We start from the raw sequence: 17,060 nt of genomic DNA, 5'->3' as shown, positions 1-17,060 counted from the left end.
GGCCTAGTGGATAGAGCACTGGCCTGGTAGTCAGAGGACCTACATTTGAATCCCGGCTCTGTCACTTGTCTGCTGTTTGACCTTGGGCAAGTCACTTCACTTCCCTGGGCCTCAGTTACCTCATCTGTAAAATGGGGATTAAGACTGTGAGCTCCATGTGGGACACGGGCTGTGTCCAATAGGATTAACTTGTATCTACCCCAGCGCTTAATACAGTACCTGACCGTAGTAAGCGCTTAACAGTACCATAAAAAAAAGCATCCTGTCCCTTGTTCCTGCTCCTTTTCTTTCTTTGCCTTCTCACCTAATCCCCCATCATAATTCTTGAAATTTCTTTCCTTTGATGCTACTGACCATTTTTGCATCATGCCCTAGTTGTTCTTTCTTCTACCCAGCCACCATTAAAATATCTTGGCATAATCTTCTTTAGGTCACTGGTAGGACAGCAAGTTAGAGAGGTCAGCAGTGATAGTAAGTTCAGAGTCGCTTTCCTAATTGACATTCCCTGGCAGTTCTTCAAGATGACATGCATACTTATAAAAAGAATAGTAACTGCATCCACTCCATTCTTCGAGTTACTCTGACTGATTCTAAGGGTCCAGAATTCCTTCTTTCCTTTTTTTTTGTGTGTGTGAGACTTATGATCTTGCCTTAGCTTAATATGGGAATCCTCCCTCCTTCACTCCCTCCTTTAGTCAGTCCTCTGGAATTACGATACTATCAAGAAGCAACATGGCTCAATGGAAAGAGCCGGGGCTTGGGAGTCTGAGGTCATGGGTTCTAATCCTGACTCCGCCGCTTGTCAGCTGTGTGAGCTTGGGCAAGTCACTTAACTTCTCTGTGCCTCAGTTACCTCACTGTAAAATGGGGATGAAGGCTGTGAGCCCTACATTGACAACCTGATTACCTTGTATCTACCCCAGAGCTTAGAACAGTGCTTGGCAAATACCAACATTATTATTATTATTGTTATCAGTTTCATCCTCAAGAACGCCCCACAGGAGATAACTTTCTCATCAGAAGTTCCTTCTTAATCAACAACATTCACAAAATTAAGAGTCATGTAATAATAAGAATAATAATGATAATGATAACGAAGCATTTCTTAAACACTAACTACATGCCAAACACTGGACTATGCTCTGGAATAAATGCGTGATAGGTTGGACACAGAGGTTGAACAGGTATAGGGACACAGAGAGGTCAAGTGACTTGCCCAAGATCAGACAACAGGCCAAGTGGCAGAAGGGGGATTAGAACCCAGATCCTCTGACTCCCAGGTTCATGCTCTTTCACTAGTCCAATTGTTTCCTATATGTACTTGCTCCAATGAGTACGTTTCATCCAAAGTATGAAATCCTTTTAATTTTTCAACAAAATAAATGCCTGAAAAAATCATTTAGGACTAGCATTAAGGTTAAGCAAGGGATCTCCTTAAAACTTTGGCAAGAGATGCATAGATTGATGTGTTATATCAGTTCTTTAACAGTAGATGGTTGGAAATACTGAAGCTTGATTTTTCAAATCCTCACAGGCTACCTAGCCCTTCCATATTTCTTTCTCTACCAACTGTTTAGTCCAATGTTCTACATTTCGTATGAGCACAACAAATACTATTGATTTGATTATCAGATATTTGTGACTCTAAATGGAAAATATTAATTTTCTTCTTGATCTTATTCTTTACTTCTCTCTCTTTCAATCAATCAATCAATCCGTCCATCAATTGCATTTGTCGAGAGCTTATTCTGGGCAGAGCTCTGTACTACAGAATTAGTATACTTGAACCTTATCTCTAAGAAGTTTACAATTTCTCAGGGGAGACAGACACTAAAATAAAATAGAATTTGCAGGAAACAACAGAATAAAAAGATATGAACATAAATTCAGTGGTTGAGGGGAGTGATTACTCACAGTTTTAGGTAACAGAGAAGTGTGGAAGAGAAGCAGTGAGGCCTAGTGGAAAGAGAACAGAGGACTTGGGTTTTGACTCCATCAGTTGTCTGCTATGTGACTTTGGAGAAGTCACTTCATTTCTCTGCACCTCAGTTACCTCAGCTGTAAAATGGGGATTAAGACTATGAGCCTCTTGTGGAACATGGACTGTGTCCAACCTGATTGTTTTGTAACTATCCCGGGGCTTACTACAGTGCCTGATTTATAGTAAATGTTTAGCAAATATCCTTTTAAAAATTTGCAGTTAAGGGGGCTATAGGTTGGGAAGATGTGAGATTCATCAGGGAGGAAATTCTGGGAGAGATTTGATTTTAGAAGGACTTTGAAGATTGGGAGAGTATTGGTTTGCTGGATGTTGAGTGAGGGGGAATTCCAGGCAGGAGGGAGGGCATGAGCAAGCTGTTGATGGTGAGAGTGATGAACATGAGACAGAGTGATTTAAGAGACAAGAAGCAGGAGAGCTGGGGTGTAGTAGGTGTGAAGTAGGTGTGTAGTAGGTGTGAAGTAAGAAAGGACAAATATGGGGGAAGACAACTGATTGGATAATTTAAGGCCAAAAGATTTTTGAAGCAGAGAGGAATGGGCAATCCTTGTAGGTTTTTAACTCCCCAGACTTTGGAAAATGTAGATTGCAGATGAGAAAAGATCTGATTTATTTTATGTATTTGGCAGTCTTTTATTTCACCTTAGCATTTTATTTCATGGCTTCTTATGTGCCTGTCTTCATTCACCTCTCCCCACTCTTATTTTTAGATCGTGAGCCCTTGAGTCAGAGGCCATGTCTAATTCCCAGCTTTGTATTTATTTCCTAGTGCTTAGTACAGTGCTCCACACAGACTAAGTGCTTAATAAATAGTATTAATATTATTCCTATGGAATACAAAGATGGGTGGGGTAAACCTAGATTCTGTGCGTGATGAGTAAAAGTTTTTGTTTGAAGAGTGAACAGAACATTGGTTTATTTATCCCAGTACTGAGAATGAGGAGACCTGCTTGTTCTGAACAACATTTTGCTATGTGGTCCTCCAGGGTGAAATTTATCAGCAAAAAATCATTTGCAAAGAAGAGAAAGCAGTTTCACCAGCCTGCCATGCATTATATCAGGGTGTCTTCCCAAAATTGCAGGTGTTCCTAAACTGCTTTAGAGATAATAAGTGAAAATCAAACAAATTCAAATTGGTTTCATTAAGCCCTTAATGTAGATCACTACTCAAAACAGCAACTATCAACAAGATCGGAAACTTTGAAAAAAAAGGCAAACTTCTGGATACTGAACTAAAATGTCCACAACCGGTAAATTAGGATTTCTATTTATGCTGGGGATGAGACATTCATCACAGAAAAATACCCTTTACGTCTTATCAAATCCACCAAAAAGTTAGATTCATCTTAATAGTAACTGTGATATTTGTTCAGTAAACAGTACAAGCAGATCAGACGGTCCATGCTTTAAATGGTGATCACAGTCTTAGGGGGAGGACAGGTATTAATATCCATTTTACAGATGAGAAATCTGAGGTGTAGAGAAGTGAAGGTCACCCAGTTGTCAGGTGGAGGAGCTGGGATTAGAACTCAGGTCTGCTAAACTCCCAGTCCTGTGCTTTTTCCACTAGGCCACACTGATTCTTGTGCGTTGGGTCTGGAAACAGGGTAGGAAAGAGGAAATAGAAGGGGAAGGAAGTTCTAAAGGAGGATTTCGCTGAGCTGCACTAACCCTTTTCCATAGTATCCCATGGGCTTCATCCAAAGAGAACCAGGTGGTCTCTCTTTCACGAAACAAGCTCCCTATAAAATGGCACAAGATGGCCAAAACTCTTCCAAAATCCCCTTGGCCAACTATTTGGGGAGGCCAAATAAAATATCTCACAGCACAGAGCCAATAAAATCATGATGTGATGCCTCACAAATCCGCAAAGAAAGCACTTTCCACCCCAAGCACTTCAAAGCAGCTTCACATTTGGCAGTGAGAAGGGACAATGGGTGAGAGAGTTTTTTTGTTTTGTTTTGTTTTGCTATTGTTTTCAGCATGAAAACTTAGATCAGTGTTTCCTCCAGTTCCTGAATAGGAGACAAAAATTGAAGGGGTGAGAGTGACCAAGTAGGGGGTCTCTCTCTTGAAGCCAAGTCTGATTATTCCGCAATAGGTATTTACCTAATCTCCCTCCACTCCCCCCTTCTTTTTTTTAATGAACTAGAAAAATGACATAACAGAGACAACGAGTAGCAGACTTAGAGACCTGAAGAAAAATAGTTCTCCAAGAAGCAGAAAGTCAACACATGTAAATTATAACTGTCGGCCTTTGGAGTAGGTATCAGGATCATTCGCTTACAAAGTATTACTCACTTATACCCTCATGTCTGGTCTAGAGAAGTCGATTCCCCCTAAACATTCATTTCTTCCCTTTCAACTGAGGCTTGGTGAGACAGAAGCCGACACTATCTGGAAAGGAAGGATTGATTTAAGCAGTTTCAAAGCACGATCTAGTCACCTCTACTTTTCAACCAATACCATGCGAAGGGAGAGTTAACCTCAGAAATTATTACCTTAGACTCTCGATCCTCCTTCCAAAAAAAAAGTGTGGGGGGGGGAGAGGCTCATATTAGGGGTTGAAGATAAGAAAGATTTATGAACTCCTGAGTGGAGAAGAACAACTAGTTGGGAGAGAAAGGGAGTAAGGGAGAAAGAAGGAAAGTTATAGAGGGATAGAAGAAAAGAGGGGGTGTTAGGGGGAGTGGTATGTGGTAAAGAGGAAATCTGGGGAAGGAGAGAGAAGAGAGAGGGAGAGAGAGCGAGAGAGCTTGCTATTTAGGCAGCATTGAAGCATTCACATCTTCTTCTCATTCTGTTGTTCACTAAACACCACAAAAGGGCTTTTGTGTCCCAAGACTGAATTTCCACAATGATCTGTGCTGATCTAACTCCCATTACTCCGGACGTTAACAGCTGCAGGGCACCAGTAAATCCCAGTAAACCCTAACCCCTCCTCTCCTCCCCCTTTCCCCCCAGAAGTTGCAAACTCTTCATCCCCCTCCCCACTTCCCCCACGAAGAATCCCCCTTTTGAGCAGATGGAGGAGAGGGAGAGGGAGGAGAAGGGGGGCGCGGGGGGGCAGAGGGAACTTTCCAAGTTGTTTGGATTGCAGGAAATGGCACATCCGAGCGACCCACTGGATCTGGGAAAGGAGGCGGAGGAGCCAGAGGGGAGGAGAGAAGGAAGGGAAAGAATAGGAGGAGGAAGAGGAGGAGGAGGAGAAAAGGTGGAGGGGAAAGAAGGGAGGGAGCAAGAAGGGCAGAGAGGAGGCCAAGAAGAGAGCAGGGGAGAGAAGAGTGGAGGAAGAGGTGCGTCTGGAGGGGAGGAGGCTGTCTGGGCTGTCTGTCCCTCCAGGACAGAGCGCTTCTCTTCCCCTAGCTTCTCCTCCGCTAGCCTTGCTGGTCCAGGGGGAGGGAGATGCGGCTTCTGGCCCTGGCCGGAGTTTTCCTGCTGGCCCGGGATCCGCAGTCAGGTAAGGGAGCCATGGGGGAGGCTGGGGGGGCTGGGGGAGGCCGGAGAGGATAGGGGAGGCTGGGGGAGATCCGGGGGAGGCTGAAAGGGATGGGGGAGGCTGGGAGGATGGGGGGTTGGGGGAAGATCTGGGGAGGATAAGAGAGATAGGTGAGGCTGGGGGGGATGGGGGAGGCTAAGGGTGATCCGGGAGGCTGGGGGAGATCTGGGGGAGATGGGGGAGGCTGCATGGATAGGAGAGGCTGGGAGACCTGGGGGAGGCTGGCATGGATAGAGGAGACTGGGAGGCAAGGGGGGAGGCTGAGGATCTGGGGGAGGCTCGGGGGCTGGGAAGCTGGGAGTTGGCAGGAGGGATCTGGAGTAGGTTGGAGGGGCTGAGAAGGGGCAGAAGAGCGGGGTGTATGGGGAAGGGTCAGGCCGAGCCCAAGGCAGAGGGTTCTGGTGATTTTGGACCCGAGTGGCCGGCCAACCTTGGGAACTGAGGCTCGGACTCCTGGGACAAGAGGCTACGCCATCCTCTAAAACTGCCAGAGGAGGTTGGAAGAGTCAGGAGGGGTGGCAGAGGGGAGGTGGGAGAGGGGAGGAACTTTCAGACCCCCTCCCCAGCCCCCCAAAACCCATGCTCTCTCAGCCCCCCAACGCCCTCCTGTCTCCCACTCCCAAAATAATAATTATAATAATAATTGCAATAACAATGGTATTTGTTAAGTGCTTCCTATGTGCCAGGCACTGTCCTAAGTTCTGGGGTGGATACAAGCAAATTGGGATGGACACAGTCTCTGTCCCACTTGGGGCTCACAGCGTCAATCCCCATTTTACAGATGAGGTAACTGAGACACAGTGAAGTAAAGTGACTTGCCCAAGGTCACACAGCAGACGAGTGGCGGAGCCGGACACACACCAGCCGTCTCCCCAAGACTCCCAGACCTTCCCGCTCTGCAAGAGCCCACCTCCTTCCAGGCCTCCCAACACCTCCTCCCTCCCTGCTCCCCAGACAAATCATATTTGTTCCCCCCGTCCTGGATCAGGATTAAGGGAAGGGACGCATGCCCCTGAACCCCCATAGACTCCTCGGTCCTACGGGTCAGAGGGAAAGAGGGCGAGAAATCCCTAATTCCCATCTCAAGCAGAGCCAAAGTTCTTCACCCACACAGTAGATAGAGATGGGGCGAGGATCCTCACCGCAAAAGAACAGGAGGTCTCCCATCAAGGAAGCGTGGGTGCCTCCTTTACAATGTGTTTTCAGGACTTTGGTTTCATCTGCCAAACCCAGACAGATGCTGTGGCATGGGACCCTCTTGTAATCCGAGCTGCTGCCTCTCCCTTTCATTTATTTATTTATTTGTTCTTTTGGCTTCCCCCATTCTCCCTCTTTCCACTTTCCTCCTCCTGTTTTGAACAGTGCACTATTTAGAGAGTAGTTACTGTCTACTTGGGGGAAGCCTCCACCAAGCTTGTGTGTGAGCTCCTTGGCTGGGGAGAAAAAGCTGGGAGAAAAAGTGTTATTCAGGCACTTGGCAAGGCAGAGAAAAACTTGTAGTTCTCCAAAGTCTACCAGGAGCTGCTTCTCTGTTCTTTTAGGAAAAGTGGGTCAGGGGGCCGCTCCCGGGATGGTTCACATAGATTATTCAAACTGAGATAGTTGTGCCTTTTCAAACCTTCTCCAGACAGGAAGAAAAACAAGACTGAATTAGGAATTGTGCTTAACAATCTTAATAGGAATGGATGTTTACTCCCACGGTTCAATCACGTTTTCTTCTCTTAGTCATTCAGTAGACATCTATTTTGATTTTTCACCGCCGTTGGTCTCTAGTCTTTGCACTCATTTGGGTGGGTGAAACTAAGCTCATCTTCCAGTTTCGTGTTAAGTCGCGTTAAGCATTTGCATCGCTTGTTGGCTTTCAGTGTCTGATCTCTCGAAAACTTAATAAGAACAAATCAGGTTTTTGTTCCAAATGCCGGAAACTTTGCATTGTGCATTAACTTTAGGTAGATAATCGGGTTAATAATGTTCCTCTGAATAGCTTTAGATAATTGTATTAAGAATCTGCGCCAGTCCGAGTCCTTTTGCTGCTTTATCAGTAAGTAACAGGACAGTGGACTTTTCATTAGTCCTTCCAGACTTCTAGGGATATCGAAATCGAGAAGTGATAAGGACAGAGTGCTTTAGTTAAAATGTGAAAATGATCCGACTAAAGCCGGGTAGTCTTCCCTTACAGAGAGAGGCTTTCATGTTGGTTGTGCAACTCTCTAATGTAACAGCCTTAATACTGCCTGGCATTGCTTCAGCAAAATCACTTAATTTCAAAGGACTTTGGCACATATGTCACTATTGAAATGTAGCCACCTCTGAGGCCTAGGGCAGCGGCCAACTTGAACACTGTCTGCAGAAGGGGAGAGGCAGGTAAAGATGTCAGAAAGTATTCGTTACCCTCGTTAAGAGTGCACAGGGATACTTCCCGAGCCCTTACTGAGCCTCACTCTGTGAAACATTAGTTTAATGGAATTCGACACGTTCCCCCAGAATGATGAGAGATAACCGGAATTTAAAACCTCTGTCACTGGAACGGGATAATGCAGGACTGAGGGAAGGGAAGAGTTGGCAACTGTCTGAGGAAGTTGGGTTGTGTATGTTATTGCGCTTTTGTCCAGCAAACCGGGTAAATGCACGCAGCTGCAGGAGAACAACTGACCTTTCCCTAGTCCTTTGCTAGACTGTAAGCTTGCAGTGAGCAGGGAATGTGTCTACCAACTCTGGTGGACTGTACTCTCCCACACACTTAGTACAGTGCTCCGCACACAGTAAGGACTCAAGTAAATACAAATGATGAAATGACAGCTGCTTAGTGTAGTGGATAGAGTACGGGCCTGGGAGTCAGAAGGTCATGCCTTCTAATCTCGGCTCCGCCACCTGTCTGCTCTGTGACCTTAGGCAAGTCACTTCACTTCTCTGTGCCTCAGTTACCTCATCTGTAAAATGGGGAATAAGACTGTGAGCCCTATGCAGGATAGGGACTGTGTCCCACTCGATTCACTTGTAACAATAATAACGGTGGTATTTGTTAAGCACTTCCTATGTGTAAACCACCGTTCTAAGCGCTGGGGGGATACAAGGTGATCAGGTTGTCCCACGTGAGGCTCACGGTTTTAATCCCCATTTTACAGATGAGGTAACTGAGGCACAGAGAAGCGAAGTGACTTGCCCAGAGTCACACACCTGGCAAGCGGTGGAGCCGGGATTAGAACTCATGACCTCTGACTCCCAAGCCCGGGCTCTTTCCACTGAGCCACGCTGCTTCTCACTTGTATCCACCCCAGTGCTTAGTACAGTGCCTGGCACAGAGTAAGCGCTTATCAGATATCACTGTTATGATTATTATTATTATTATTGACTTTCACAGGCTGGTTTCCTCATAATAATAATAATGTTGGTATTTGTTAAGCACTTACTATGTGCAGAGCACTGTTCTAAGCACTGGGTTAGATACAGGGTAATCAGGTCGTCCCACGGGAGGCTCACAGTTAATCCCCATTTTACAGATGAGGTAACTGAGGCACAGAGAAGTTAAGTGACTTGCCCACAGTCACGCAGCTGACAAGTGGCAGAGCCGGGAGTCGAACCCATGACCTTCGACTTCCAAGCCCAGGCTCTTTCCACTGAGCCACGCTGCCTCTCAGCCACGCTGCTTCTCATGCAGCTCTGAAGGCTTTAGGAGAGTTGACATAGGAGCATCCACGAAGCCACTAATGTCTAGGGGAGCAATTCTAATTGCCACCCTTATTTGTGGCATTCGTTAAACGCTTTCAGTGCCAGGTACTGAACCTTAAGTGCTGGGTTTTAACACAAGCTAATCAGGTTGGACATAGTCCATATCTTACATGGGGCTCAGAGTCTTAATTCCTATTTTATAGATGAGGTAACTGAGGCACAGAGAAGGTGCGACTCACACAGGGTCATGCAGCAGACAGGTGGCCAAACCAGGGTAAGAACTCAGGTCCTCTGACACCCAGGACTGGGATCTTTCCATCAGCCGTACTGTTTTCCCTAAAAGAAGCCACTCCCCTTTATCTGGGATGGAAAACTATTATTCCCTCTGAAGCTCTAAAGAAGGCATTGTTGCCTCCAATCACCCCTTCAGTCAGTCATATTTTTTGAGCGCTTACAATGTGCAGGGCACTGTACTAAGCACTTAGGAGAGTACAACATGTCAAATATAGCAGGTACATTCCCTGCCCAAAATGAGCTCAGTCTAGAAAACTTTCAAGCCCAGAAAGGAGCCCTTAAAGACCTCCCGTACGTGCATCCCTGTTTCCATTCCTCCCACTGTTTTTCTCTCCTTTCCTTGCTCGTCCTTTCTCCCTTTCCCATTTTCCTTCTTGCTCCATCTTCTGATGGGACAGAAGATACTCTAGCTATTCAACTACCAGAAGAGAAGAGAGAAACGATTCCCTCGGTGGGCAGCATTGGGACTAGATGGAAGCATGCTTCAACCACTGCTGCCGGTGACTACATTCATAATATATCTGGTGCACAATCAAACCCGGTAATATTTTAATGGGACTCAATCAGCCTGGACCCACAGTTAGTAATCATCAAGGTGAATGGAAATCGATTGAGGGAATGACAAGGCTAAACTCTGGAATAATCCTGCTCTGGACAAGATCTGAGATTCCCAGGATAGACGACTTGGAATATAAACGGAAAAAAAAAAAAAACTACCAAAAAATCCCCCAAAACTTGGCAGATAAACCATGAAACTGGAGCTTATTAAGATTGTGAGGCCAATTTGGGGCAGGGACTGTGTCCACACGATTTGCTTTTATCCATCCCGGTGTTTCGAACAGTGCCTGGCCCATAGTAAGCACTTAACAAATACCATAATTATTATTATTTTAACTGGCAACAAAGAAAAATATGTTACCTGTATTTTAAACTTATTTGAAATGCGTATGTTTAACTTTGACTCTTTGCAACCTTATTTGCCTCTCTACTTTTATTTATCAGATCTCCAGCCAGACCGAAAGGGCAAAAAAGCAGTTACCACTGAGAAACCAATTGAAATAATGATAATGGTATTTGCTGAGCACTTACTCTGTGCCCTGCACTGTTCTAAGCGCTGGTGTAGATACAAGGTAATCAGGTTGTCCCACGTGGGGCTCACAGTCTTAATCCCCATTTTACAGATGAGGTAAATGAGGCACAGAGAAGTGACGTGGCTAGCCCCAGGTCACACTGCAGACACGTGGTGGAGTCAGGATTAGAACCCACGTCCTCCCACTCCCAAACCGAGGCTCTTTCCACTTAGCCACGCTGCTTAAGTAGAGTGAATGAAGAAACCAATTATACACCCTCCCCCGCAGTACAGAACACATTTCCAATTTTCCTCTCAAAAGTTTGTGATGACTTGTTTGCTTCTAAGGGCAGAATTCCAGTTCACATTGGGGAGTTAGATTTTTGGCTCTCTCTGCTTATTCTGGTCCCTATAAACACTCTCCTCATTTCGTGCAATTTTAATGGGAAAAGCCTGGGGAGGAAAGACTGAACTGCAGCATCGGTCCGCTCTAGTTTTCTTGTCCAACTTTCCTTATGGCAAACAGGGAGTGGTTTCTGGAGCGTCAGTTCTGTCCCCCAGCTGCTGGGTTTCCTGAAGGTTCTCAAATACCAAACTCGCGGGGCAGGTAGAGGAATTGTAGACGTGAGGGTTTTAGGAGGCTTAAAATACTAATTGGGGAATTTATTTATGTGCTAAGCGTTGGGGTAGATAAAATGTAATCGGATAGGGACAGTCTGTGTTCCACACAAAAGGCTCACAGTCTAGGAGAGGGTGAGAACTTGGAAGCAGTGTGGCCTAGTGGAAAGAGTGCAAGCCTGTGAGTCAGAGGACTCGGGTTCTAATTCCTCTTGGCCACTTGTCTTCTGTGGGACCTTTGGTTGTTCAAGTCCCAACTTTTCTGTGCCTCAGTTATCTCATCTGTAAAATGGGGAGTAAAATTGTGAGCCTTATGTGGGACAGGGACTGTGGCCAACCCGATTAGCTTTCATCTACCATTTAAAAACAAACAAACAAACAAACAAATAAATAAATAAACACCAAACAAATAAATAAGAGATATTTTGTCCTCATTTTTCAGACAAAGAAACTGAGGGATAGAGAAGCAGCGTGGCTCAGTGGAAAGAGCATGGGCTTTGGAGTCAGGGGTCATGAGTTCGAATCCCAGCTCTGCCATTTGTCAACTGTGTGACTGTGGGCAAGTCACTTAACTTCTCTGTGCCTCAGTTACCTCATCTGGAAAATGGGGACTAAGACTGTGAGCCCCACGTGGGACAACCTGATTCCCCTGTGTCTACCCCAGCGCTTAGAACAGTGCTCTGCACATAGTAAGCGCTTAACAAATACCAACATTATTATTAAGTTGAATGATCTGAACACAGTCGCAAAGCAGGCAAGTGGTAGAGCCAGGATTTTTTATTTCATGGTATTTCTTAAGTGCTTACTAACATGACAGGCCCGATACTAAACACTGGGGTAGATACAAGCTAATCAGGGTGGACACAGTCCAGGTCTCAGCTGGGGCTCACAGTCTTAATCTCCATTTTACACTTGAGGTAACTGAGGCATAAACAAGTTAAGTGATTTGCCCAAGGTCACATAGCAGACAAGCAGACAAGTAGTAGAGAAGCAGCGTGGCTCAGCGGAAAGAGCCCAGGCTTGGGAGTCAGGGGTCATGGGTTCGAATCCCAGCTCTGCCACTCGTCAGCTGTGTGACTGTGGGCAAGCCACTTAACTTCTCGGTGCCTCAGTTACCTCATCTGTAAAATGGGGATTAAGACTGTGAGCCTCAGGTGGGACAACCTGATTACCCTGTATCTACCCCAGCGTTTGGAACAGTGCTCTGCACATAGTAAGCGCTTAACAAATACCAACATTATTATTATTATTATTATTAAGTGTGCTTGTAAGAGAGGCTGTGTGGTGCAGTAGGAGATTTGCAGCCCTGGAAGTCGGAGATCTCAGCTTCTAGACCTGCCTCTGCCGCTTGTTACCTTGTGGCCTTGGACGTCACTTAACCTTCCAGTGCCACAGTTTTCCCATCTGTAAAATGGGGATAATAATACCTGAACCCTACAAGGACAATCTGGGAAGCCAATTAAAATAACTAATGCAAGGGGCTTTGGCAATAAAAGCACCAAATAGAAAGAGGAGCAGTATGGCTTAGTGGAAAGAGCATGGGCTTGGGAGTCAGAGGACGTGGGTTCTAATTCTGGCTCTGCCACTTGTCTGCCAGGAGACCTTGGGCAAGTCGTTTAACTTCTCCGTGTCTCAGTTACCTCATCTGTAAAACGGGGATTAAGACTGGGAGCCTCATGTGGGACAACCTGATTGCCTTGTTTCTACCCCAGTGTTTAGAACAGTGCTTGGCAAATAGTAAGTGCTTAACAAATACCATCATTATTATTATTCATACTATTACCTGTGGATAAAGCATGGGCCTGAGAGTCAAAAGGACCTGGGTTCTAATCCCAGCCCTGCCACTTGTCTGCTGTGTAAACTGTGAGCAAGTAATTTAATTTATTTTAATTTACCTCATCTGTAAAACAGAGATTAAGACTGTGAGCCCCATGTGGGAAAGGGACTGTATTCATTCATTCAATAGTATTTATTGAGCACTTACTATGTGCAGAGCCCTGAACTAAGCGCTTGGAATGAACATGTCGGCAACAGATAGAGACAGTCCCTGCCGTTTGACGGGCTTACGGTCTAATCGGGGGAGACGGACAGACAAGAACTGTACCCAGCCTGATTAGCTTGTATAAACCCCAGTGCTTAGGACAGTGTCCGGCACATCGTAATTGCTTAACAAATACCATAATAAAAGAAAAAAAAATTGGCAGAGCTGGAATTAGAACACAGGTCTCTTGACTCCTAGTTCTGAGCGTTTTCCATCAGGTCACAGTGCTTCTCTCGCTAACCTGGGTAGCTCTGCTGTTCCTATAGAACGAGCCCAACATAAAAATTACCCAGGGTGAGCCTCCCTTTTCCTCTGCTCCTCCTCCCCTCCCCATCACCCCTACTCCCTCCCTCTGCTCTACACCCCTCCCCACCCATTCATTCATTCATTAGTATTTATTGAGCGCTTACTATAGTAAGCGCTTGGAAAGTACAATGCGGCAACAGAGAGGGACAATCCCTACTCAACAATGGGCTCAGTCTAGAAGGGGGAAGACAGACAACCAAAAAGTAGACAGTCATCAATAGCATCAAAATAAATAGAATCATAGATATATACATCATCAATAAAAAAAATAGAATAATAAATATGTAAGCGCTTAGCAAATACTTAACAAGCACATAGTAAGTGCTTAACAGATACTATAATTATTATTACTATGTGCAGAGCACTGGACTGAGCACTTGGAATGTACAGTTCAGCAACAGATAGAGACAATCCCTGCCCAATGACGGGCTCACAGTCCAATCGGGACTGTGTACCCCACAGCACTTGTGTATATATGTACATATTTATTATTCTATTCATTTTACTAATGATGTATATATCTATGATTCTATTCATTTTGATGTTATGACTGTCTACTTTTTGATTGTCTGTCTTCCCCCTTCTAGACTGAGCCCATTGTTGAGTAGGGATTGTCTCTATCTGTTGCCGAATTGTACTTTCCAAGGGCTTAGTACAGTGCTCTGCACACAGTAAGCACTCAATAAATATGAATGAATGAATAAATTGGGAGACCTGAGGTTTACCACTAATTCTGCCAGTAGGGAAATCCTTTCTGTGGCTATCCCGTGATTAGAGAAGGTTTGTGATGGGGAATGACACATACACCATTCTGCAGGGTGGAGAGGTCCAGCAGAAATTCTAAAAAAAAAATAGTTGGCTAATGTGAGTGGCAAATCAATCAATTTTAATTAATGAGCACTTCCTGTGTGCAGAGGACTGTAATAAGCAATTGGGAGAAAACAGTAGAACAGAATCGGTAGTTATGTATCGTGCCCCCAAGGAGCTTACAGTCTAGAGGGGGAGACAGACATGATTATTAATAAATAAATACATTTCAGATATTTATGGAATTGCTGGGGGGGTGAGGGTGCGGTGACTCATGGGTGAAAATTCAAGTGCAGGGAACAAGTCAGCATTCATTACCAAGCCAAAGGCCACAGTGGCACTCTGCCGCAGTCACTCGGCCTGTAAATGGGTCCTAGAAGGGCACGTGAAAGTAGATCTTTTGTGTATTCTGTACTTTGCTGCATCCCTGCCTGCCAACACGCTCGTTGCACTCTGTGCCTCAGCAGGGACACGAGTAGCCAGGGCAGGAGACAGTCAGTGACTCTCCCCACAACCTTCAAAGCCTTACTGAAGGCACTTCACCTCCAAGAGGCCTTCCCTGATTCAGCCCTCCTTCCCTCTTCTCTCACGCCCTTCCACATCACCCTGACTGGCTCCCTTTATTCTGGCTTCCGTCCCCTTCGCTCCATTCATTCATTCAATGGTAGTATTTATTGAGCGCTTACTATGTGCAGAGCACTGTACTAAAGCGCTTGGAATGAACAAGTCGGCAACAGATCGAGACGGTCCCTGCCGTTTGACGGGCTTACGGTCTAATCGGGGGAGACGGACAGACGAGAACAATGGCTCCACTGAAACCTCCCTCTCAGAGGTCACTAATGATCTCCTTTCTGACAAATCCAACAGCTCCTACAACATCCTAATCCTCCTTGACCTCTCAGCTGTCTTTGACCCAGTGGATCATCTCCTTCTGGATAAGTTCTCCAACCTTGGCTTCACTGACTGTCCTCTCCTGGTTCTCCTCTTATCTCTCTGGCCCTTCATTGTCAGACTCCTTCATGGGCTGCTCCTCCCCCTCCCAACCACTGTCTGTAAGGTTTCCTCAAGGCTCAGTTCTTGGTCCCCTTCTATTTTCCATTTACACTCACTCCCTGGGAGAAATCATTAGGTCCCACAGCTTCAACTACCATTTGTATGCGGATGTCACCCAAATCTAAATCTCCTCCCCTGTTCTCTCTCCCTCCCTCTGGGCTGACATCTTCTCCCGTCTTCAGGACTTCTCTATTTGCATGTCCTCCTGGCCACCTCAAACTTAACAAGTCCAAGAAAGAGTTCCTTATCTTCCCTCCCAAACCCTGTCCTCTCCAGAACTTTCCCGTCACTGAAGACAGCACAACCAACCAACCAACCAACATCTCACAAGTCTGTAACTTTGGTGTCATCCTTGAGTCCTCTCTCTCATTCACTCCATATATCCAATCTGTCACCAAATCCTGTCTCGCTTTCACAGCATTGCCAAGATCCATCCTTTCCTCTCCAGCCAAACCTTACCACATTAGCACAGTCACTCATCCTACCCTACTTAAAACTCACCTCCTCCAAGAGCCCTTCCCAGACTGAGCTCCCCTTCTCCCTCTACTCCCTCTACCGCCCTCCCTTCACCTCTCCGCAGCTTAACCCTCTTTTCCCCCGATTTCCCTCTGCTCCTCCCCCTCTCCCTTCCCATCCCCTCAGCACCGTACTCATCTGCTCAACTGTATATATTTCCATTACCCTATTTATTTTGTTAATGAAATGTACATCGCCTCGATTCTATTTAGTCGCCATTGTTTTTACGAGATGTTCTTCCCCTCGACTCTATTTATTGCCATCGTTCTCGTCTGTCCTTCTCCCCCGATCAGACCGTAAGCCCGTCAAACGGCAGGGACTGTCTCTATCTGTTGCCGACTTGTTTATTCCAAGCGCTTAGTACAGTACTCTGCACATAGTAAGTGCTCAATAAATACTATTGAATGAATGAATGAATCTAGATTACTGCATTAGTCTCCTTTCTGAGCTGTCAACCTCTTGCCTCTCCCCACTTCAGTCCATACTTCACTCTGCTGCCCAGATTATCTTTCTACATAAACATTCAGGACATGTCAACCCCTTTCTCAAAAATCTCCCGTGGTTGTCTTTCTACCTCCATATCAAACAAAAACTCCTCACTACTGGCTTTAAACCTCTCCATCCACTCGCCCCCTCCTACCTTACCTCACCTCATTTCTCTCCTTCTACATCCCAGCTCACACACTCTGCTCCTCTGGTGCTAACTTTCTCACTAGGTCTCGTTCTGGCCTGCCGACTCCTGACCCCGTACTACCTCTGGCCTGGAATGCTCTCCCTCCTCACATCTGCAAACAATCACTTTCCCCCCCCTTCAAAGCCCTACTGAAGGCTCACCTCTTCCAAGAGGCCTTCCCAGACTAAGCCCCACTTTTTCTCAGTGCCCACTCCCTTCCACGTCACCCTGACTTGCTCTCTTTGCTCTTTTCCTCCTCCCCACACCACAGCGCTTATATATAAATGTATATATATATAATTATATTAATTTATATTGATGCCTGTTTACTTATATTAATGTCTGTCTCCCCCCTCTAAATTGTGAGCCCGTTATGGGCCGGGATTGTCTCTCTTTATTGCTGTATTGTACTTTCCAAGTGCTTAGTACAGTGCTCTGCACACAGTAAGTGCTCAATAAATACGATCGAATGAGTGAATTAATTATTTAATATTCATCCCCCCTTTCCAGCCCCAT

At 45.6% G+C, this 17,060-nt stretch overlaps 1 protein-coding gene across 1 annotated transcript in view; it reads left to right on the top strand.

Moving 5' to 3' along the window:
• Positions 1-5,220: 5,220 nt before the first annotated feature.
• VSTM4 (V-set and transmembrane domain containing 4) overlaps positions 5,221-17,060 on the top strand; it is a 115,886-nt gene continuing 104,046 nt past the window's right edge. The window contains exon 1 of the mRNA XM_029059200.2: positions 5,221-5,459. Within this exon, the coding sequence (XP_028915033.1) occupies positions 5,405-5,459 (55 nt within the window). The 5' untranslated portion in view covers positions 5,221-5,404. The remainder of the gene's footprint in view (positions 5,460-17,060) is intronic.

Source organism: Ornithorhynchus anatinus, chromosome 3 (genome assembly GCF_004115215.2).
Source record: "Ornithorhynchus anatinus isolate Pmale09 chromosome 3, mOrnAna1.pri.v4, whole genome shotgun sequence".
In the NCBI taxonomy this organism is placed as follows: Eukaryota; Metazoa; Chordata; class Mammalia; order Monotremata; family Ornithorhynchidae; genus Ornithorhynchus; species Ornithorhynchus anatinus.
The sequence above is the reverse complement of the archived record's forward strand: the minus strand, read 5'-3'. Positions and strand labels throughout refer to the sequence as shown.